This window comes from Polyergus mexicanus, unplaced genomic scaffold (genome assembly GCF_030449975.1).
Source record: "Polyergus mexicanus isolate NDT 795.1 unplaced genomic scaffold, iyPolMexi1.0 SCAF_20, whole genome shotgun sequence".
Classification (NCBI taxonomy): Eukaryota; Metazoa; Arthropoda; class Insecta; order Hymenoptera; family Formicidae; genus Polyergus; species Polyergus mexicanus.
The window spans coordinates 4,315,938-4,337,702 of NW_027223340.1; the positions used below are offsets into that span (position 1 = coordinate 4,315,938).

At 31.3% G+C, this 21,765-nt stretch overlaps 5 protein-coding genes across 6 annotated transcripts in view; 3 read left to right on the plus strand and 2 right to left on the minus strand.

The window, feature by feature from the left end:
- Positions 1–1,191, minus strand: part of LOC138941891 (ankyrin repeat domain-containing protein 29) — a 17,551-nt gene extending 16,360 nt beyond the window's left edge. For both annotated transcript variants that reach the window (XM_070311852.1, XM_070311851.1), the window contains exons 1-2: positions 1,099–1,191; positions 516–964 (exon numbers count right to left, since the gene is read on the minus strand). In XM_070311852.1, the coding sequence (XP_070167953.1) occupies positions 516–527 (12 nt within the window). In that variant the 5' untranslated portion in view covers positions 528–964; positions 1,099–1,191. The remainder of the gene's footprint in view (positions 1–515; positions 965–1,098) is intronic.
- Rps21 (ribosomal protein S21) lies at positions 1,138–2,209 on the plus strand. Its single transcript, XM_070311855.1, has 3 exons — positions 1,138–1,342; positions 1,725–1,860; positions 2,096–2,209. The coding sequence occupies exons 1-3, from the start codon at positions 1,293–1,295 to the stop codon at positions 2,159–2,161; spliced, it is 252 nt and encodes an 83-aa protein (XP_070167956.1). The 5' UTR covers positions 1,138–1,292; the 3' UTR covers positions 2,162–2,209.
- Positions 2,210–2,618: 409 nt separating this feature from the next.
- Tbc1d8-9 (TBC1 domain family member 8/9) lies at positions 2,619–12,337 on the minus strand. The gene is made up of 19 exons (XM_070311590.1): positions 12,007–12,337; positions 11,096–11,262; positions 10,418–10,591; positions 10,238–10,334; positions 9,954–10,143; positions 9,770–9,846; positions 9,612–9,668; positions 9,330–9,534; positions 9,037–9,239; positions 8,653–8,942; positions 8,374–8,577; positions 7,767–8,098; positions 7,479–7,634; positions 7,202–7,387; positions 6,913–7,101; positions 6,395–6,560; positions 5,965–6,300; positions 5,744–5,862; positions 2,619–5,665 (listed from the first exon to the last, which is right to left on the minus strand). The coding sequence occupies exons 1-19, from the start codon at positions 12,048–12,050 to the stop codon at positions 5,447–5,449; spliced, it is 3,411 nt and encodes a 1,136-aa protein (XP_070167691.1). The 5' UTR covers positions 12,051–12,337; the 3' UTR covers positions 2,619–5,446.
- Positions 12,338–15,109: 2,772 nt separating this feature from the next.
- LOC138941715 (KIF-binding protein-like) lies at positions 15,110–17,972 on the plus strand. The gene is made up of 2 exons (XM_070311580.1): positions 15,110–15,605; positions 15,723–17,972. Exon 2 carries the CDS (start codon positions 15,884–15,886, stop codon positions 17,702–17,704), a length of 1,821 nt encoding a protein of 606 aa, XP_070167681.1. The 5' UTR covers positions 15,110–15,605; positions 15,723–15,883; the 3' UTR covers positions 17,705–17,972.
- Positions 17,973–19,526: 1,554 nt separating this feature from the next.
- Positions 19,527–21,763, plus strand: Nd-acp (NADH dehydrogenase (ubiquinone) acyl carrier protein). The gene is made up of 4 exons (XM_070311591.1): positions 19,527–19,810; positions 20,625–20,741; positions 20,785–20,910; positions 21,403–21,763. The coding sequence occupies exons 1-4, from the start codon at positions 19,652–19,654 to the stop codon at positions 21,580–21,582; spliced, it is 582 nt and encodes a 193-aa protein (XP_070167692.1). The 5' UTR covers positions 19,527–19,651; the 3' UTR covers positions 21,583–21,763.
- The last annotated feature ends 2 nt before the right edge of the window (positions 21,764–21,765 follow it).

Below are 21,765 nucleotides of genomic sequence, written 5' to 3' on the forward strand. Positions count from 1 at the left end.
ACAATGTATATTAAAATAAGAATACTAGTTTAATATACAAATGTTAATTCTGTTAAATTTAATTTACAATAACACTGGGAGAATGTGAAAAATGTGCATTTTAAATCTTCCTTTGTATGTATATCGTCGTCCTTATATCGAAACGACGAACATGCAAAAATGTTGTGCCACAATCACCAATGTATAATATTTATTAAAGTATTAATGATACATAATATACTAATGTAACAAATATTATTCATAGTGTTTGAATAATCTGAAGGAATTACAAGAGTAAAAATAAGATTTTTCGCAGCAAATTAAATTTTCAAATTGCAATAACTCAGCATTATAAAATTACACATTCGTGGTTTTGGCATAAAAGGTGATGATGTCTGATGCCAAACGCTGTGGCATAAATGTACTTTGCAATTTTTTCGAGACAAACACGCCAAGCATCGAGATGGGTTAGAGGAGAAAAATCATTCTGCGGACTGCTCACGATGACATAAACCGCGAATCTCGGCGACACTCACCTTCATGGACATGTTGAACCCGCGGCCGGGTCGTTGCGCGCCGATCAATTCACTCGTTACTCTTCCGCGGAAAACGCACGAGGTGCATCGCTCGTCCGGTCATATGTATGTACGTACCGTACGTAACAAGCGTATGTTCCGCATTCGCGCGCATTCGAACGCGATCACCGACCGTCTATCCGGTGCGCAGCGCGCTCCGCTACTGAACGCGATTTTCTACCGCGGTCCGTTTTGTAGCACCACACGACACACGCGACGCCCAACATTGTCGTTCCACAGACACGAATGACATCGAATCGTCCCCGCGAATTGCCCTGAATTATGCCCCGATTGAACCCCGCGTTCTTCACGTAGCGGTTGCCACGAATTCCCGCGTGATGGCAGCACCCTCCGGTGTTTTGACATAGAATAAACTCTCATCTTTTTCTTAGAAATTTACCTTGATCCGCCTTCAATAATGATAAAAGAAAAATATGAGATAGATTAATAAATGTTCTTTTATCATACTAATCTCTAAAATAAAGCTCGAAATAAAATATAACTCTATTTTTTTTTTAAATCATTTGTCCTTTTTGAATCTTACCACTCTATCGGTGAAGTACCATCGGTCATTGAATATATCCGGTGGTCTTTTCGTTCGATAGCCATATTGAGAGGAACACACGCCAACTATAAGCGAGAAATTTTTGCTAAATAATTGACACAGTTGTATTTTTCCTGCGTAAAGAAAGAATATATTAATTATCCGTGTTACGGTATTATTACAGTTATAAAAAAATGGAAAACGATTTGGGAACTCTGGTTGATTTGTACATCCCACGAAAATGGTAAGACACGTGTGTATTTCGGTTACGAATAATTCTTGTAAATTTTATAAAGAACAGAAATGTGAAATTTTGTATTGAAATATTTAGTAAGAAAATCGACGCGCTTTTCTTTGATAAAGTTTAATATTAATGTTTCGATTTTATAATGTATAATAAATAGTAATTTACAGTCTATAAAGTGAGGTTAAATGTATTAGGTTAAAGATATTACAGAGAGTGTTGAATTTTCCATAAATTTATTCTTTTTAGTAAACAATACTTCTACCTTATATCTTTGTATACAAAATAAGATAGATGTGTCCGTAGAAAAACAGAAAAAATTGTAAAAAGCATAAAATTTACCTTGAAAAAATATATTTGAAGATATTTCTCTATATTACAGCTCTGCGAGCAATCGTATAATCCACGCTAAGGATCATGCATCGATACAGTTGACATTGGCTGACGTCGATCCAGAAACTGGACGCATGACTGACACTCATAAGATGTACGCAATCTGTGGAGCAATCCGTCGTATGGTACGTATAAATTATTTCTGTGTATATATATATAAACAATTGCATGACTTGATTAATAGTATCACTTTGGCTACTTTGACAAAAGTTTTACATTATTAATTAACAACCATAAATATGTACAATGAATCATAATATTATTTGATTATATTAAATCAAATATATTATTGTAATATTGATGTAAATATACACTAGTCTTATTATATAACAAAATCTTATATTAAACTTACATTTACAGGGTGAATCAGATGATTGTTTAGTACGATTGACAAAGAAGGATGGACTTTTACCGAAGAATTTCTAATATAAATTATATGGCCAGTTTTAATTTCTAATAAAGCTAAAAAAAGAATTTTTCTCATTAGGTTCTTTTCGATCCCTTTCAATTCCATTTACATGAAACATATATATATATATAGTATTTATTTATTTATTGTTTATAAAGTTAATGTAAAAGGCATTTCAAATACTGTGTTTAAAAAATGAAAAATTTTATAAAAAGGAATAAAAAAGATACAAGATTTTGACTTTCATAACTGCCATCATTTATAAAAAATAATCAAATTTAGATGTATATCATGGAAAAAAAAAAAATGATTAACTCAAAATTTCAAGCATATAGATTATATAAAGAGATTTCTCTAAAAGTTAGGATATGAATTTTTATGATATATGTAAGCAACTTTTAGACTTGATTTGTCTCATTTAAATGGGACGAATCATTGTCTCCATGGATATATATTTTATATATATATGACACATTTATTTAATATTTTTATACATATAATTATATATAATAGGTATGAAATATCTATATATACATATAATACATTGATATAATAAGACTTCTGTATATGTCAGATGTCATATTATCGCCCGTAAATCGCGTTCATAAAATTATGCTAATTATGTTCATAAATTATACATGTGAATATATATTCTCTCTTTTTCTCTCTCTTTCTATATATATATATAGTTATATAAAAATAAAAATTATCATTGAAGTGTGTGTATTATCATATTGTGCCATGTACAATTGGAATTGGCTATTTTCGATGAATTGTAATCAATCAAACTCTCTATATCTTACATAAAAATCCATTCTTATCTAATATAGAGGGCAAAATTATACAAAGTTTTATTGCCTTGATTGCGAATATTATAAAAATCTATTTAACAAACAAATAGTTTAGTATTTTTAAGCAATGTAGTGTACAATGCATTTTGCTATAATTATTATCATCTAAAACTTTTTATATTATTATCTTAGATACGCATAGCTCTAAAATTGAATGGATTAAAAAAAATTTTTTTACCCATATCACAAAGTTTATATTCAAAAAGGAATTTCTTCTTTTCTGATTAATCTTTTTTTTCTCTTGCTGGTTATCCTAAATTTATACATTGCATATAACTAAAAATTTACAAATCCTGATACTTTGAAACTTTTCATAAATAAATCAGAAATTTATATTATTGGAAGGCAACAATCAGAGAGTTCTCGAATAATACTGCATATCAAAATTGCATTATGTTATCTCATTTTATAGTATGCAGCTGAATTTTCATTATTTATGTATATTGTTTATAGAATGATTCTTAAGATATAATTTTTAATTGCATATACTTGAAGAACTCTAATATTGTAATTATAAATGAATTATAAAAGATGCTCTGCTTTTTTTTATTGATTTGAAATAACATATGGCATATTCTTATGGAGCATGTTTGATGTATTTCCATATTATCTTTTCTTGTGTTTTACTAAAATTTGCCATAGATGTAAGGAATTTATAATATGAAATTGTTGCAAGATGAATTTTGCAATGCTCGCAAGTCCATTGTAAATATATGGATATATTTTCTAAGTAATTTTTTATTCTTTAGTTCTATATTTAATATTTCTTCACTTACTTTTGTATAATAGTTAAGCAAATAATACTTGAATAATATGTCAACATTCTGTAATATTTGTACATAAAATTTAATGTTTAACATTGTAAAGCAAAATTTTAGAATAATAAGCTTATAAGTAAAAAATTATTGACATATATCCAATATTTTTTACCGTACATGTTACATTCTTCGTAATTATTTTATATATTTCTGTTAAACAACAATATATTTGGAAAAATGCATCTCATACATACATGCATACATATATATATGTCATATTAGCAGGATTGGGAACGTTACTCTATAAAAGTAATGTATTACCGTTACCGTTATTTTTTGTAAAAAGTAACTCGTTACCGTTACTCGTTATTGATTTTAAAAAGTAACGCGTTACCGTTACCGTTACTTGGAAAGTAACGATTCGTTACTTTTTCGTTATGTTTTTGTTTTTTGTAATGCTAGAATAAGCTATTAGATTATAAAATTATTTAATAATCAACATTAAATGTAATAATCTATGTTACAATTAAAAGCTCTAAATTAGTCTCTATATAGCAAGCGTTTTTTATATTAAACTTATTTAATGATTCTAATTTTTTATGTTAATATCTTTACTTTTTAATACACTTATCTTTATAGGAATTTAAATTGTAATTTATAAATTTCAATTTTGTCGAAAATTTTTATCAAATATTGTTTTTAAATATTGATAAGAGAAATATTGATATTATTAAGAGTGTATTCCAATATTCACTATCAGTATTGTAAAATCTATAATTTATACGTTACTATAGATTTTCAATATTGGCAGTGACTATCAGAATGCAGCCTATGATAGAAGGCTACAAAATATTTTTCAAATAATACATCTGTTGAATAGATAAGATAATAAAGAACCAAAAAATAACGATAAAAGTAACGGCTAATTCGTTACCGTTACTGTAAAAATGTAACAACGTTACCGTTATCGTTACAAACAGAAAAAAGTAACGATCGTTACCGAAAAAAAGTAACTGTAACGGTAACGACGTTACAAGCAACGCGTTACTTTCCAACCCTGCACATTAGTATTAGATGCTTGAAAATTTTTATCACTTATACATAATCCTAAATTAATGGAACTGGTTTCAAAATTCTACCCTGAGTATTTACTATTGATACATCTCGTTATATATTTACCAGATATATGATTAATAAAGTAGGCCAATATCTATACACTAAATGTATATTCTCTTGAAAAATTTTTCAAAATTAATAATAAAACTATCGTTGTTGATACTGTAATAGATAAAGCATATTTTATGGATTATATATTTTTGTATGCATATATTAGAATATGACTAAATCTGTTTTGTAAGAGAGAATATTAGAAATTACTAAGAATAAACTCTCTCTTAATGCTGTATATAATTTCATTTAAAAAAAGGTGTTTATGAAAAATATTCATCAACAAAAATTTAGAAAAGAATTACATAAATCCTGAAGCGACGTTTCGATTATATATATCGTTTAGATGTTGTCACTTGTGCAAAATTCCATTGCAAATTAAAATCCATTTTTCAATAGCAATAATATACGAGTGTGTTTTTCTTTCAACAATTTTCTATCTTTTCTTTTGTCAATTTGTTTAAGAGCCAATCATTTATGACAAATATATAGATATTATATTCTCTTACACATTGATTACCATATGTCATCCATTCAGGGTTGGAGTGTCTGATAAAGAATGAACTCGATTGAATCTACGATTCTTTAGTGTTGCCATAGCTTCCATGAGATCAGCTCGTTTACTAAAAAAATCCACTATAGCTTGGCCCGTTAAAGCAGATGCCAAAAATTGCTCAACGGTTATCGACCAATCGGGATCAGCGGATGACGCTATACTTGATGGATTTCCATTACGATCGGGTGACTGAAATAAGTACTGAATAAATAAACATACTATTGTAATAAAAAATGTTAATTGTCAGTAGAATAAAAATATATATACTCTTTCAATAACTGAAGACGTTTGAGCTGCAGAAGCAGCTAAAAGCAAGCTATCTTCAGATTCTTCTCTCTCCACGTAAAATTTCTTACCAACGTCTCCTAACTGGAGCAGAAGGGTACCTGTGGGGTTTTTGAGTTATTTTATTCCATTATAATTAAACAAATTATATTTTACAAAGCAAGATTTTTAGGTGTACAAAACAATATGTGTAGGTATCTTACCTATAGAAGCAATACAATGATACGTCTCTTGTTCTTCAAGTTGTGCGGGAAACATATCGTAAAGAGTTTTCCATAAGGCTATAAAATGTCCTTGAGACATTTTTGGCACGGTTTTAAGATCCAACGGACTGTCTTTCGATGCTATCATCGAACGCAAGCTACCCATACTCTGAACTTCCCACGATTGATCTCCCTGCTGGCTATTCAAACTCGTGGATCGCGATAAAGTGTCCACAGTCGGTTCTTCTGCCATGCTAATTGGCATTTCCAAGGAAGCTACACTCTGCTCCATGCTGTCGAAGAAATCCGTAGCTTCCGCCGCTACTTCGGCTCCATCTAATCGATTGGTAGCAACATATATACAATATATATATAAGCAAAAAGTGCCACATCATTAGAAATATTACTGAATATTTGGCCTAAATATTACCTGCCGAATGTATTGGTGACTCGAAATCGACAGGCGTAAGAAGCGGCGGCAAATGCAATGTATACAATAGTTTTAATCTTTGTGTCAAGTCAGCTGTTGCTGTCATTCCTATAGCTTGCACTAGTTCCCGGAAGTTTAGCAGACCGTCGCGATTACGGTCCAACAACTAAACAGATATTTTTAGATGACCGTCAATTATACTGGATTAATGTTAATTTTATATTGCTTGTAATTGACCCTTAGCTACGAAAGACGTATAAATCTAATTGTAAGCTGTAAAAGCAATCTCTAATTTACGAACATATATATACGCTCTCGAAAATCGATTGTGAAAGTCGTATGTATGCGATTATCATTTGGCACATAGTGGACGGCGATTTTCAGATAAAACGCGCTGCAGTTAAAAAATTAATTTTCATGAAATATAAAGTTAAACAAACTTAGCTTTTGAATTATGCAAAAGCTTATATTGTTATTAATTAAGTCAAAATTAATTTACTTAGAAAAGCTGAACTTACACGGAACAATCGAGCGGAGAGAGACTCTGCCTGAGTGCATTTTCCCCATGGAGACAGACCACCAAATAATATTCTGAATAAATCGAAATCTATTTTATACGCTTCGTACGGCGGTTGGGTTGGATCGTAGCGATCAGGTTCAGATTTACGTTGACTCATTAATTCTTCTCTTACTAAGCTTAATAACTCCTGTAAATACATATTCACACATATAATAAATCAAGTGTTTATATGTCAGTGGTTATATCATATTCTAAAATTCGTTTATATAAAATATAATTTGCATTACCTGCAATTCTTCTATTTTCATATATTTGTCAACAATAACGCTTCTGATTACATTCTTTTCAATTCCATCTTCAAGACTTTGAACTACTCTAAGTCTGTGCTTCAGGCGCAATCTTTCTATCCAACCAATTGTCAGAGATCCATATCTCGAGTATGCTTCATAAATTAATGTTTGGATAGATATACTCTGCAATAATAAATATATTTTAGCTATATTATAATTTTTATACAATCATGTTAGACATATGCAAAATAAAATGCATGTATTTTTCCCTTGCCTTATTAGGTAATGTGCTATCAACTGGTCGAGGAAATATTGGACCTTCATCATTATAAACACCACCAAGATAATCTGTCAACAGTTGCATAGCCTCTCCATCATCGCGACAATTGAGTAACTTGTCTTGATTCCATTCCAACACTGTCAATGCTATCTGATACAACAAAAATAATCTATCTTAAATTTTACTATCATAATTTAATAAATGAGAGACATCTCATTTTAAAATATATCTCATTTTAGAATTCACGAGATACATTATATGTCATCTTATTAAATTTCTTACCTGAAAAATAACCTTTGCTCCATCATAGAAAAAACAATCCATAATATTCACGGCACTACTTGTTGGCATGACGCTCAAGAATATAGTTAGAAACCAAGATAATGAGATAACTTTAATTAAGCCGAGTTCTTGTAATTTGGCATGTAAAATTGGCAAATGCTCGGCAGCCAATTCCTCTAAAAGACCTTGGTCAACAAGGGCACCGACTACTCTTCGATCATAGTAATCAGGTAGTAATGACTCACAAACATTACATAACTGCCAGAATGCTGATTCTTCAGAGCAATAGATCAGCAAGACTGAAGCTACAATATTCATTGCTTGACAATAACCTGCAAAAGGATTTATGAAAAAATTTTCACTCGTATTAATTTGCTATTGACACATGGCAATATCATTAAATTATATAATAGTTTCTAAATATAAATATTAAGAAATATTTTTATATTTTATTTTAAGACTTCGATTCTCAATGGATCAATATTTAATAACTAAATATATAAAAACATATATAATTCTTTTATAATCAAAATTTTAACGGTTTAGTTATGTGAAAGTTTAAGTTCACTACATTATATGAAGAGAAGTAAAAAATAATTGAACTTACCAATCTGAGGATTTCGCCATGCATAGGCGGAAAGCACCCTTCGCAGCGCACTGATTCCAGTATCGGACTGGAAAGCGGGATGTTCTGGTAACGATCTATGTAAATCCCTTTCGATTTCTTCGTTTGCTTGACATGATTTACCAAGAGCTTGTTCGACGAGCGATTTATATAAATCTGGATTCATTGCCTTTTCATTTAAAGCACCTGTCATAAAACGTTTTTTATATATTAGAAAAAGTTCATAGAATTATTTAATATAACGAATCACTTATATCTTACCAGAAAAAGTAAGCCAAACTTCCCCTCTAAGGGTTTGTGGTATTCCTTGAATAATGAGTTTCGACGTTTCTGTAGTCCTGTACATTGTTATTCCTCTTCCATATTCTGCAAAATGAAGCTCCCATTGTTTTTCTTTAGCTTCTTGCTTCAACGCGGCTTCAGTGGTCAATGGAGCTTTAAAAAGCGTCATCAATGGCGGTTGAGGCTTCCATTGTTCTATAAGTTTCACTTCTTCGCAGTTGATAATGTTACTGCTTGAGGAATTCGACGTACATACGTTATCTTTAGCTCTATAACAAAGCATGTAACAAGATTACAATTTGTGTTCTTGCATATCTGTATTTTATATCAGCTAGAAAATAATGCGCTGTAATGCAAACATACATGTAATTGAGCTTCGACTTTGCTAGGAGCTCGGAGATTTTTTGCACAACGAAATCTCTATCATGTATTTGAGCGAATAGAAATGATGAACGCGTCGTTGTAACCAGTATTGACTTATCCGCTCCTGTACTAGATTGATTTTCCGCTGGTTCAACCAGTGTCACTTCCCTCAGAGGTACAACTAAACTGACTTGTCTTCTTACCTAAATAGATATAGACATATAACAAGTAAATATTATAATATAACCAATTTTATATTTAATGCTTATATCATATTTTATATAGATATTTACCCTACTTTCAAAGCACAGATAATTTTGAGATAGATATATCTTTCCCCAAACATATCTCTTGTTATATGGAGTCCATAAGGTTGCATCGATGCTACCATCCAACTTTTCAATTCCCGGCAACCTAAACTGAAGTCTATATGCCTCTGAATGTGCTCGTGCATCAAGATCTCTCTTCAAGAAAGATGGTTTCTTAGGCACATTTTTGCTAAATTAAAAATTCAATGTTTATTCTAATCCAATTTGCCAATTTGAAAAGGAATGTAACTATATATCAAAATATACCTTAATTTATTCAATAAGTCTCTATCCTCATTAAATCCACTTTTTTCATCGATGAGCCTGAAAAAAATACAAGTAAAAATCGATATTAAAGATAAATGTAAAAATAAATATTCATGTAAATATTTTCTATACATTATATGTTAGAAATAATCAAATACCTTTTCATAGCAATATTGGTCAGTTGTTCCATTAATGAATATGTTTCAGATTTATGTAAAAACATAGAAAAATAATGCTGCAACACATAGAAGAAAGAATATTAAAGCTGATAGACTACCATGTGGGACATATAATGTACAGAATAATGTACAAAAATATAAAGAAATGAATATCAATGTCTACCTCTTTATTGTCACGCGTTACAACACGTATACTGTCTGGAACAAGAAGGGAATTAGTTTTGCTCAATTCAGTAATGTCTGTCCATCTTACAGTCAATTTTGTTTCTCTCGCTAATATGTAAGCATAAAAGCACATATGATTTACAGACAAATAGAGCCATCCTTGTCTAGGTAATCGAGATTTCCAGTAACTAAAAGAAAAATTATCGTTTAATAATTTAGCCCAAAATTATGTATTTAATACTATATTTTTATATAATTTTTATTTATTTAAAATTTAAAGACCTGCATGAATAATAATTGACCAATTTATCCTCCTTGGGTATATTGAACAGTTGATGGAATTTAAAAGATACAGTTTTAAAAGATTCTGGATCTTCTTCTGCAAACAATATTAATATTTAATTTTATGTACATTTACAATCAAATTCTTACACAGATTTACATAACAATTAATGATTCTACCATCCGCAAATTGAGAATCTGGAATGCTATTCGCTATTATGGATTGTATTTTACAACAAACGAATTCCGTTATCTCTTCCTCGGTATCGAACGATGTGAGTGTAGTCATTAAATTTGTGTGGAGCCATTCCCAATCTTGCAAAATTTCTTCACGAGTCAAAGAACATGCCACCTCTATAGATTTCGAATGTAAAAAAAGACATATTAATTATCTATGTTAGACTGCTTAAAATAAAGACTAAATCTGTTTTCTGTAATTTTCTGAAGTCATAAGTGCATAGATTTCAAAACTAAGCATAGGTGAAAAAGAATATTATAGTCCTCCAACATCTGCTTTTTACATAGCGGGCATTTGTTTATGTTAATGGAGACTATCAATTATTGTGCTACTATCACAACTACTGAAACAATGCTTGTACGTATATCTATTATATGTATGAGTATGTGTTGTCTCTGGCTTTATATTTTTTTAAATTTGCATACAATATATGTATAGAAATAACGCAATAACAATTATATGCATGATTATACAATCTGATTAAAATTATGTATATAAAAAACTATTTCTCTTTTCTCTTTCTATTCTTTCCCTTTTTCTTTTCTAAATTATTTTACATGTTTTATTTTACGTTTTATCTATCGACTATAATTTTGAAAATTTGTATTATAATACATTACCCCAATAAACTTCCGATAATGGTGTTTGATGAAGAATTCTAAAAGGTGGTGGTTTAGTGTCGAAGACACTGTCCAACGTACCCACCAATATAGAGGTAAGACCTTTTGTTTTCCCATGTCCCTTGCGACGTTGTAAAACAAAATATACAGTTGTCTGCTCAGTAATCCTATATTGAAAAATAACAAGGAATTCTATTTTATTTACTCTACTTATTTTACTTATTACAAAAGTAATGTATTCACAGTTTAGGACATAATTAAAATAAAGAAATTTTTTTCAATAAATTAAAAAATAATTAATACCATCTAGAATCTAGATAATAAAAAATTGTTTGTCATAATATATTATTTAATTTAAATATAAATAAACAACCATAAAATACATACTCTCTTTTCTTAAGCAGATATCCTAACTTAATTATTATTAATCATAATTATTAAGGTTTATTAACAACAATTATTATTAACCATAATTTATTAACATCTGTTATATCCGTTATTGAGACAATGCACATTTGGAGATACGAATTGATTCCGATGACGCCGCAGTTAAAAATATAATTTCGTTATGATCGATTATATTTATTCCTTATCTTAAAGAGACCTAAATTTATGCGCTAATAAACAACGGGTAATTAACATTGTCGAATTGCGACGCGATAAAAAGTCGTGTTCGAGCTCCGTGACAGGAAATTTTTTGTCATCTGTCTTTTGACATGATGTAAACATTCGGAGCAGTCGTGCCGCCGACAAGTTCGTCGATCACCGTTTAACGATCTGTCTAGATTTTTAGAGTCGTAAATAATGACCGCTACAATAATCGTCGAATTGGCAACTTGATACGATATAATCGACAACATTGCCAGTCGCAATATAATCGGGAAATGCGCGCAAAGCCTGTATGACTTTACCAGAATGCATTGGCGAGCAGCACCTCTTGCGGCTTCACCCACATATCGACCAATGTTGTCGACGAAGTACATATGGCACTGACAACACAACGCGGAACGCGCACACTTATTCGAGACTTTATTCGTAAAAATACCAACGACGTCGTTCGTCTCGTGGCGAAGCAAAAAAAAATAGTCGCGATCAAGATAAACACAAACTGTGCGACGACAGGCCGATTCCCTCTGTTTGCGCAACCGTCATCAGCTGCTCTTAGAACTGCCACTAGCGAGGAATGCACGCTCGCCACGCGATAATGGTCAAATGTCACTGATATCAGAGAGAAGCCTGAGAGACGTCACGTTACGGCCCGCTTTTACATTATCATTGCGATGGGGGGGGGGATGCGGGAATCCCAGAAAACGATACGCCCTCTGTGGAACGTGGACATTGAATTACATAGCCAATATTCTCAGTGGGTAACGTATAATGTGCACAGTTTCAGTTTTCGGTTGTGTTCCGCGCTATATGTGCACGAAATGCCGGTAACACGAGATTTATAAAACGCAAAAGACGTTTTTATGATTGGAAATAAGTTGGCGCTGGAAGTTCATATTTTTTAATAATTAATAGCTCAAACGATTGCCCCTTAATTGCTCTGTCAGAATCCACAATTGCTCCCCTTTTAAAATTAATAGTTTTTGAAATATTTACAAAAAATGTAAAATTTATCATTTTTACTCAAAAACATATTTCCAATAGTTTTCTGCAACTATATCCAGCATGAAACGATTACTCTTTAATTACTCCATATTGCTCCATCATTATTTTCATGATTTATTGCATTTTTTATCGAAAATTAACAAATTAATCATTTTCCATGCGACGCCGTCGCCACCTATCGGCCGCCTATCGGAACTATACGGCTCAGCAGCCAACGGCGAGAATATTCAAACATAATATAACAGCTCTATTGTTTATAACTATATCTCAAAGAGTTTAATCAACGTTTCTTATTTATTTTTTGATAGAATAATTGCACCTCGCTTGCTCTATTATGATATTCGCGATCGCTCCATTTGTATAATTAATCTTCTTATGACATATTAGCAAGAAAAACCAATAATTTTTTTGGAAAAACATATTTTCCGTAGTCTACTGCAAGTATATTCAATATAAAATAATTGCTCGTTAATTGCTTCATATTTAAGATCGTCTTAAACCCGTATCAGATTATGCATTGAAAATTGAGATTCAAGATTCAAGATTGAAATTTAACCAATCAGAACAAAAAAATTTTAATCCTTTTTGTTCTGATTAGTCAAATTCCAATCTTTAATCTTCAATCTTTCATTTTCAATCCATAGTCTGATACGGGCTTTACGCGTTGTTCGTTGCCGACCTTGCACGTTCAAAAGTTTTAGGCCGTAAGCAAATTGACCAATCATAATCAAGCATTCTAAATGTAATAAAAATGTTTGAACTGTGATTGGTCAATTTGTTTACGGCCTTTTTTTACGTGCAATGATCTTAAGTCCGTATCAGACTATTGAAAATTAAAGATTAAAAATTGGAATTTGACTACTTAGAATAAAAGGAACTAAAATTTCTTTGTCTTGATTGATCAAATTTCAATCTTCAATCTTCAATCTTCAATGCGTAGTCTGATTCGAGCTTTAAAGCGGCGTCTACAATAGAGATTTTAAGCCATAAATCTTAAGAAATTGACTAATCACAGTCGAGTATTCCTCTCATACTTGACTGTAATTGGTTAATTTCTTAAGGTTTAGGGCTTAAAATCTCTATTGTAGATGCCGCATAAAACGGGGAGCACACACTTTTGCATAAACACATAATCATAAGCATAAGAAAAAGGGTGTGCTCCCCGCTTATCTCGATAGAGACTCTAGTAATTCTCTATTTTAATCTTAATTTAAAAAATACAAATTTGATGTTAATTATTTCAAAAAAGTACGCAGTATGATATCAAAAACTATATGCATTGCTCAAGAAGGACCAGCAAAAATGCCTTAAGCCCGTATCAGACTACGCATTGAAAATTGAAGATTGAAAATTAAAGATTGGAATTTGACTAATCAGAACAAAAAGGATTAAAATTTTTTTATTCTGATTAGTCAAATTTCAATCTTGAATCTTGAATCTAAATTTTCAATAGTCTTATACAGAGGTTTAAGACGATCTTAAATATGAAGCAATTAACGAGCAATCATTTTATATTGGATATACTTGCAGTAGACTACGGAAAATATGTTTTTCCAAAAAAATTATTGGTTTTTTTTGCTAACATGTCATAAAAGAAGATTAATTATACAAATGGAGCGATCGCGAATATCATAATAGAGCAAGCGAGGTGCAATTATTCTATCAAAAAATAAATAAGAAACGTTGATTAAACTCTTTGAGATATAGTTATAAACAATAGAGCTGTTATATTATGTTTGAATATTCTCGCCGTTGGCTGCTGAGCCGTATAGTTTCGATAGACGGCCGATAGGTGGCGACGGCGTCGCATGGAAAATGATTAATTTGTTAATTTTCGATAAAAAATGCAATAAATCATGAAAATAATGATGGAGCAATATGGAGTAATTAAAGAGTAATCGTTTCATGCTGGATATAGTTGCAGAAAACTATTGGAAATATGTTTTTGAGTAAAAATGATAAATTTTACATTTTTTGTAAATATTTCAAAAACTATTAATTTTAAAAAGGGAGCAATTGTGGATTCTGACGGAGCAATTAAGGAGCAATCGTTTGAGCTATTAATTATTAAAAAATATGTACTTCCAGCGCCAACTTATTTTCGGTGTTTTAATGTATTAAATAAATTTCTAATATGAAATAAAGACGTTCTTTAGTGTTATTAGAGTGTTATTACTTTTAAAACTGAGTGAGTGAGTGAGAAAAAACAATATAGAATCAATTCTTTTCAGCAAAATTGTCGTCAATAATTTTTAAATTTTTACAAACTGTAGTTAAAATGATAAAGGCTCTTTGTGATTTAAGAGAGAGAGAGAGAGAGAGAGAGAGAGAGAGAGAGAGAGAGAGAGAGAGAGAGAGAGAGAGAGAGAGAGAGAGAGAGAGAGAGAGAGTTTTGAAGAATCATCTAAAACTGGACCGTGATGTCTCTCCGACTTTTCTAATCTAAATTTTCAAGCACGGAGATAAAGAGGCCGTAGTTTCGTAAAATATATAATATCGCTTGCTATATATTAAAAAAAAAAAAACAATAGGATAATTGTAGATTGTAAAATTAATACAATATATATTACGGACAATTTTTTTTTTTTTCCAGAAAAATTTAATAAACTTTGTGGGCAAAATTTAGGTTTGTTCTTTTTAACTGATCTAGAACATAAAAGAACAAACCTATTCATTATATGGAGCGCTGTATTAGCGTAGTAGCCAATCGAGCTCGTAAATACAACCCGCTCTTGGTTATAACTTATAACAACAAAACACTAAAAAATTTCGAGAGCACAGCTTACAAACAAGTATTTAAACAATAAAACGGCAAGTGTTTTATTATACAATGACATTGTGAGGATTTTGTGTTTCGAATTGCCTATTATTAATAAGACAAGAATACGAATTTTGATTGGTAAGGTTATGCGTAATTATTAATTGCTTTTCAATAGTTTCTACAAAATAATATTATTTAAATGTTTAATATTTATAAATATAATTATTTATGTTATATAATTATTTTTGTTATTAGATACCGACACTGCAATAGTTATGATTGTAATTGTAATTGAATACCTCTAAGTTAAATTGAAAAACAAATCTGGAATAAAATCTCTAATTTTATCGGGCACTCTAAGAAAGAAAAAAAATAAAGGATATATAATATTGAAAGCCAAATTTTTTAGTCGAATTATGTCTGATAATAAAATGGATAATAGTTTTGAAATAACTGATTACCCACAATCATGGATAAAAGAGAAATATCAAGAGGCTCAGGCATTGATGAAGGAACATGAAGCAAATTGTGATTCAAATCAACTTTATGAAAGAAAATGTAAAGCCATAGAAATTTTATTGGAAATACTGGATGTGCTTACCAAAGAGACTTTCTGCACTGTAATGATTGCGATAACTCACTTAAATATAGGCATCCTACAAGCTGATGTGCAGGATATGGAAATAGCCAAAGAATATTTCATGAGGTGTATCAATCTGTTAGAAGAATGCAAACTGACACCTGAAGGCATTTTACCAGCTATAAGTGCTAACAATCAAATGGGTATAATTTATGCACAACAGGGTTCGTATCAGGAAGCTAGAGATTACTTAGAGCAAGCGGAAAACATGTACATTAAGTTTACGAAAGATGTTCGATTTGACCCTGTTCATATGGTGACCATCATGGGTATTCAGGAGATAGAGGGCGATTTAAGTGCTAAGAATATTCTCGAGAAACTTCACACATTAACATTGTATTATTTGGCGCAAGTATGCCGTGAACTAGATGACAAGTGTAATTTTGCGTTGTATTGTCACAGAACATTGAGCAAGCAATTAAGCCAAAACAAGATAACGCAAGATTTGGATTATGTCGAATGGGCCTTAAATGCCGCGACAATATCTCAATATTTTATAGAAAATGACAAATTTCCACAAGCAAGGCATCATCTATCTGCAGCATCCTGTGTATTAGAAAAATATTCAGAGATCTTGAAAGCAAAGGGCACTAAGGAAATGAGTGAAACCATGGCTGCGGAATACGAAAATTACTTTCATAGATCAGCAGATGTCGCTAGATGTTGGGCAAAGTATGGTATTGCTCTCCTAAGTACATCTAAGGAAAGATTAATGAAAAGTATTGAGCAAGAGGATGAGTCAAACGATTCAAAGCATGCAGAAGTTTCCAATGAAGTCTGCAAAAGCCCTCATGTGAATGAAACCACAGAGAACCCAAAATTCATAGATTTAGAACCAGAGTTGGAAGTAATTATCAGTGAAATCACCGATAAATATCTGTTGGATTTTGACGACGCCAAACCAGTGTTCTTAAATGTTCGAAAGTGGCTAAATAAGGCAAAGCTATATTATAGTTTTGAGAATCATGCATCAGATTATGCACGTATTGCGCAAGACATGTCTCAAGCTTACAAATACCTAGCATTCTACGAAGAGAACGAAGATAGACAAGCAAAGATGCACAAAAGGCGGATAGACAGTCTGGAGGAAGTCAGTCAGGGATTAAGTCCACGATTTTATCGAGTTATTTGTCGAGAAATCTGGCTCGAATTGGCGGAAACGTATTCGGAGATCTTGGATATAAAGATCGATCGTTTGCAAGCGCTCAATGAAAAGCCGACGGATCAGATGGTAGCCAAGATAGAACGCTTGGCGAGAAGTAGCATAAAGCATTATCAGTTGTATGTGAATTCTTTGGAGATGAGAGAATCCAATAATGGCGTTGCATCTTTCTCGTACAGCGAACTATATCAGGCATTGTATTCTTATTTCCACATTGGAAGACTATTTAATAAGATCATAACTTCCATCTTAGAACAAAAAATAGAAAACATACAGAAGAGTCTTGAGGCTTATTCGTTTGTTACTGATTATTATGACAAGCATCCAGATATTCAAGAGGAATTCAAAAAATATGAATTTATAAAATTATCCAAGGAATTCGTTACTCTACTGCCGCTTACGTTAGATAAATTGAAACAACAATTAAATCAATAATTTTATTTTCCTTTTTTTTTGTATAAAGATATTTTGTTAGACTTTTTCTTATGTATGAAATATATATGATGATGTTTGAGGAACTACATATATTTGAAATACATATGATGTTTAAAAACACGCGAGGCAGTATATAATTGTGGAAACATATATTGCATGTATTTTTGAAATACTCACTTGTTATCATATATGCAATACACACACATACTGATACATAAAAACAATATAACTATTTATGTTTGTATATATACATAATTATACATAATTGCAATTGCCATATATTAAAAATATATTTAAGATGCTATGAAAGAGTTGTATTGGTTCTTTTTAATAGATAAGCATATATTGATATTTAAACCAGGTTTGATTAATAATACTATAATAATAGTAATATAAATATAGATACTTGTGTTTATTTTTAATAATTTCTTATAATCTTCATCACATTTAAAAAGTAAACTGTGATTTCCCAGACAGCACAAGGATGTCCTTAGGACATCCAAAGGGCATCCAGGATATACATGTAGGATATCCTCAGGATATACATGTAGGATATCCTCAGGATATACATGTAGGATATCCTCAGGATATCCCATTGTAATCCTCAGATCTCCTCTGGATGTCCTGAGGAAGAGTAAATGATAGCCGTATATTAACCTCTGGAGAATCCAGGGAGATCCTGTGGAACATCCTAAGGATTTTTATAGGATATGTTAGGGATATTTTTCGTATGTTTCAAGGAGCAAATTTTAAAATTTCAATATAAATTAAAATTATGTTTTGTTATTTACTGCCAATATTAAAAATCTAATATTAAAAATAGTTCACCGTTCTTTAATATTTGAGGCTTTCATGCTGTACATGAATATTTTAGGTTTGGCTCCCGGGTTTGAGTTGTGTAATATTTTCTAAACAATCCAATATCTGAATTCTATGTTGGGATTGCATCAGAAATTGAACTGATAGAAAATAATTACATTTGTAATTTCCTGTCAGTTGCTCTTTGTAAGCTTTATATAATTCTCATGACCAAATCTCAAATACGAGTTCGCGTGTCGCATAGCGATAAACAAACGAACTAGCGGTTGAATATTTGTAAAGTTTTTGGAATGTTGCGAATAGTAACATTTCTCATGAAATATTAAATAAATAATAATTTTGGATATATGAAAATGTGCGCATCAAATTCAATTCTTAATATTAAACGAAATTAATGTTAACAATTAATTGCACATGTATATGTCCTCTGGAAATCCAAAAGACATCCAATATAATAGACAGGGCAGATATATCCTACAGACATCCAGGGGTTATCCAGTGGACATTTATAGGACATTAATACTTATTATAATACTTAAGATTTCTAAATTATATTAAATAGCCCACACAACTAAAAATAATTATGTATGCATATTAAATTTTTATAAATATATTTATAATATCTTAAAACATCCTACAAATGTCCTGAACCGTCCTGGACATATTCAGGATGATCCTGAGGATGTTTTGTGCTGTCTGGATTATGATTATAAATAATTTTTATAATAAAAAATGCTATGTCTCTTTTATATATACTTATTTCATACTATTTCAAATACTAATTATACGCCCATATATCGCACAAAATAATTATACAGAGAACGACTTTTTAAAAATAAAAATGTATATCAAAAAACACGGTAGTGTCTCGCGCCAAGTCACGCGAAGCAAAGATCGCGCGTAACAAGAGCGAGGCACCCCGGTAAAACTTACCGCGTAACTGTTTCTCGGCTGATAAGAATGATAAAGGGAGTAGATGTCGCTACGTGCTACGAATATTCGCAACTTGTGGGATATCCGTTGGATCGCGGCGGTGGCGGTATTGTTGCCAGAGCAGATCCAACCGCAGAAACGTTTCGTTGCCGTCGTCACCGCCGTTATTTCTCGTTCGTTCGTCGTTAAGTGAAAATGGCATCTCTAACGTGTGCTCGTTTATTAACGAGGAACGCCGGCTGTCTCAGGAACTCAATCAGGGGTCGGTTGCGTTGCGCGAGCAGCACGTTTATTCAGATACGACACGAGCAGAGGCTGTCGCACTGCACCGCTCGAACCGCACTCGTGCCGCAGGTAACGGACATCGTCCTCGAATCGTGACACCCAAACTTCCACCACGCGAATCTCTGCGCAGCGCGTTGTTTTGTAAAATTATGTAACTAAAGACCTGACGTATCTATCGAGATACAGCGACGTGGGAATTGATCGGAATCGTCGACCGATCACTATAATGCAATTTTGTACAAGTTGGATAGATTCCTGTCCGCTTCCTTGAATTCTTGCAGTCTAAAAAAATCGGTTTTATTCAGTTACATTATGTTACATCTTCTGCATTCTTAAGTAGAATGAGTATATACTTGAATATTGTAAAAAAAAAAAAAAAAAAAAAAAATGCAGAATAAATCTAGATATAAACACGTGTATGTATTAAAATGTATATGTATATTGTAGAAAGAATATATATTCTAAAAAATGCAAGTAGAGAGAAAGAGATTAGAACTTGTAGAAAGATTAGAATTTAGAAATAGTCCTTCAATTTACTAATGGCATTGTTAAAATCACTTTCTTGTCCTGAAATAATTTCAAATTTGGATAATATGTGATTCAATTTTATACTTATTATTATTAAATTTATATATTTGGTTTTTATTATCATCACATTGTAATCTATTTGACAAATTCTCATTTATTCTGTCATTATATTTATAATAATTCTAGTAAAATTTTATTATATGTGATAAATAATATGCAATCAGTTTTTTTATTTAAAAGAAATACTTTATATCTTCAGTGAAAGATACATGCAGATAGATAGGCTCTTTCATGAAATAATCTTTTAAGTAAGTATTAAAAAAACCCAAAGTTATTTAAATTATGGTAAATGCAGGTGAAGTACAATCGTGGATATTGTCAAGATGTTAAAGCGAAACCAAAATCAATTAAGGATATTGAAGAACGTGTATTGAAAGCTGTGGCTGCTTATAATGAAGGCATTATAGAAAAGGTTATATAAATATAAATATTTTTTTATGGGAAAAATTTTACAGGGCTTAAGGGACACACGCATCAAGCAGGTGCGCCACTACAGTCATAAGGATCCGCTAACCCTTGACATTATCAGTCAGCGGGTGCTCTTGGTTCTGAAACTTTATGACAAAGTTGAAACCGCGAAGGTATCTACCAGAGATCAACATTCTCAATATATTCAATCAATAGAGCAATAAATTCAATATAATATATGCAAACATACATTTTGAAATATATATACCTTTTCAATGTTAAAATTAATAGTAGATCAATTCTCTACATATATGATAGCATTACAATTTGCTGAAATATCTTAAAAAAATAGCTCTTAAAACAAAGAATAGTTGGTTAACACCTCGCTTGATCGTGGCGTCTGCATATATACTGACATGTGGATATAAACCCCCTTATTATTAATTGTTGCTAATTAAATATAATAATTATCATACATTAAAAAAAAAAAATAAAGTAAAAAAATATTTATCACTCTTTCTCAAACTATTTTACACAGACTATTTACTTATTCTCTTTTTTATATTCAGCTTAATTAAAGTTTTACTGATTCTTAAGACATGTCAGTTGTGCAGGAAACCCATACATGTAATAAAATCCTAATAATATGTTGTATTTTTTTTTAGCTGAGCTTGGAGTCGCATTTTATGGATGATCTAGGTCTAGATTCTTTGGACCATGTGGAAATTATAATGGCGATGGAAGACGAATTTGGTTTCGAAATTCCAGACATGGATGCGCAGAGGTTATTAAAACCCAAGGATATAGTGCGCTATGTTGCAGACAAGGAAGACGTGTACGAATAACACGCCTTATATTATTCATATGTACGTGTTTAGTCAATATCTGCTGTTGTTTCAACTGGAAATAACAGATCAACGTCTTACTTTGCTACCGTCATTGTTTTTTCTGTATATAGACAAATCATCATAATGTGAATAAAACTTAAGCGAATTGTTAGATCCAATTTCTATTGCATGAATATTCCA

Coding starts and splice junctions, on each gene's coding strand:
- Rps21 (XM_070311855.1), top strand. CDS start 1,293: ATGGAAAACGATTTGGGAACTCTGGTTGATTTGTACATCCCACGAAAA. Junction 1,343..1,724: donor TTGTACATCCCACGAAAATG/GTAAGACACGTG, acceptor TCTATATTACAG/CTCTGCGAGCAATCGTATAA. Junction 1,861..2,095: donor GTGGAGCAATCCGTCGTATG/GTACGTATAAAT, acceptor TTACATTTACAG/GGTGAATCAGATGATTGTTT.
- LOC138941715 (XM_070311580.1), top strand. CDS start 15,884: ATGTCTGATAATAAAATGGATAATAGTTTTGAAATAACTGATTACCCA.
- Nd-acp (XM_070311591.1), top strand. CDS start 19,652: ATGGCATCTCTAACGTGTGCTCGTTTATTAACGAGGAACGCCGGCTGT. Junction 20,742..20,784: donor ATGAAGGCATTATAGAAAAG/GTTATATAAATA, acceptor AAAATTTTACAG/GGCTTAAGGGACACACGCAT. Junction 20,911..21,402: donor ACAAAGTTGAAACCGCGAAG/GTATCTACCAGA, acceptor ATTTTTTTTTAG/CTGAGCTTGGAGTCGCATTT.
- Tbc1d8-9 (XM_070311590.1), bottom strand. CDS start 12,050: ATGTGGGTGAAGCCGCAAGAGGTGCTGCTCGCCAATGCATTCTG. Junction 9,535..9,611: donor GACTTATTGAATAAATTAAG/GTATATTTTGAT, acceptor TTTTTAATTTAG/CAAAAATGTGCCTAAGAAAC. Junction 6,561..6,912: donor TCTCCGCTCGATTGTTCCGT/GTAAGTTCAGCT, acceptor ATATCTGTTTAG/TTGTTGGACCGTAATCGCGA.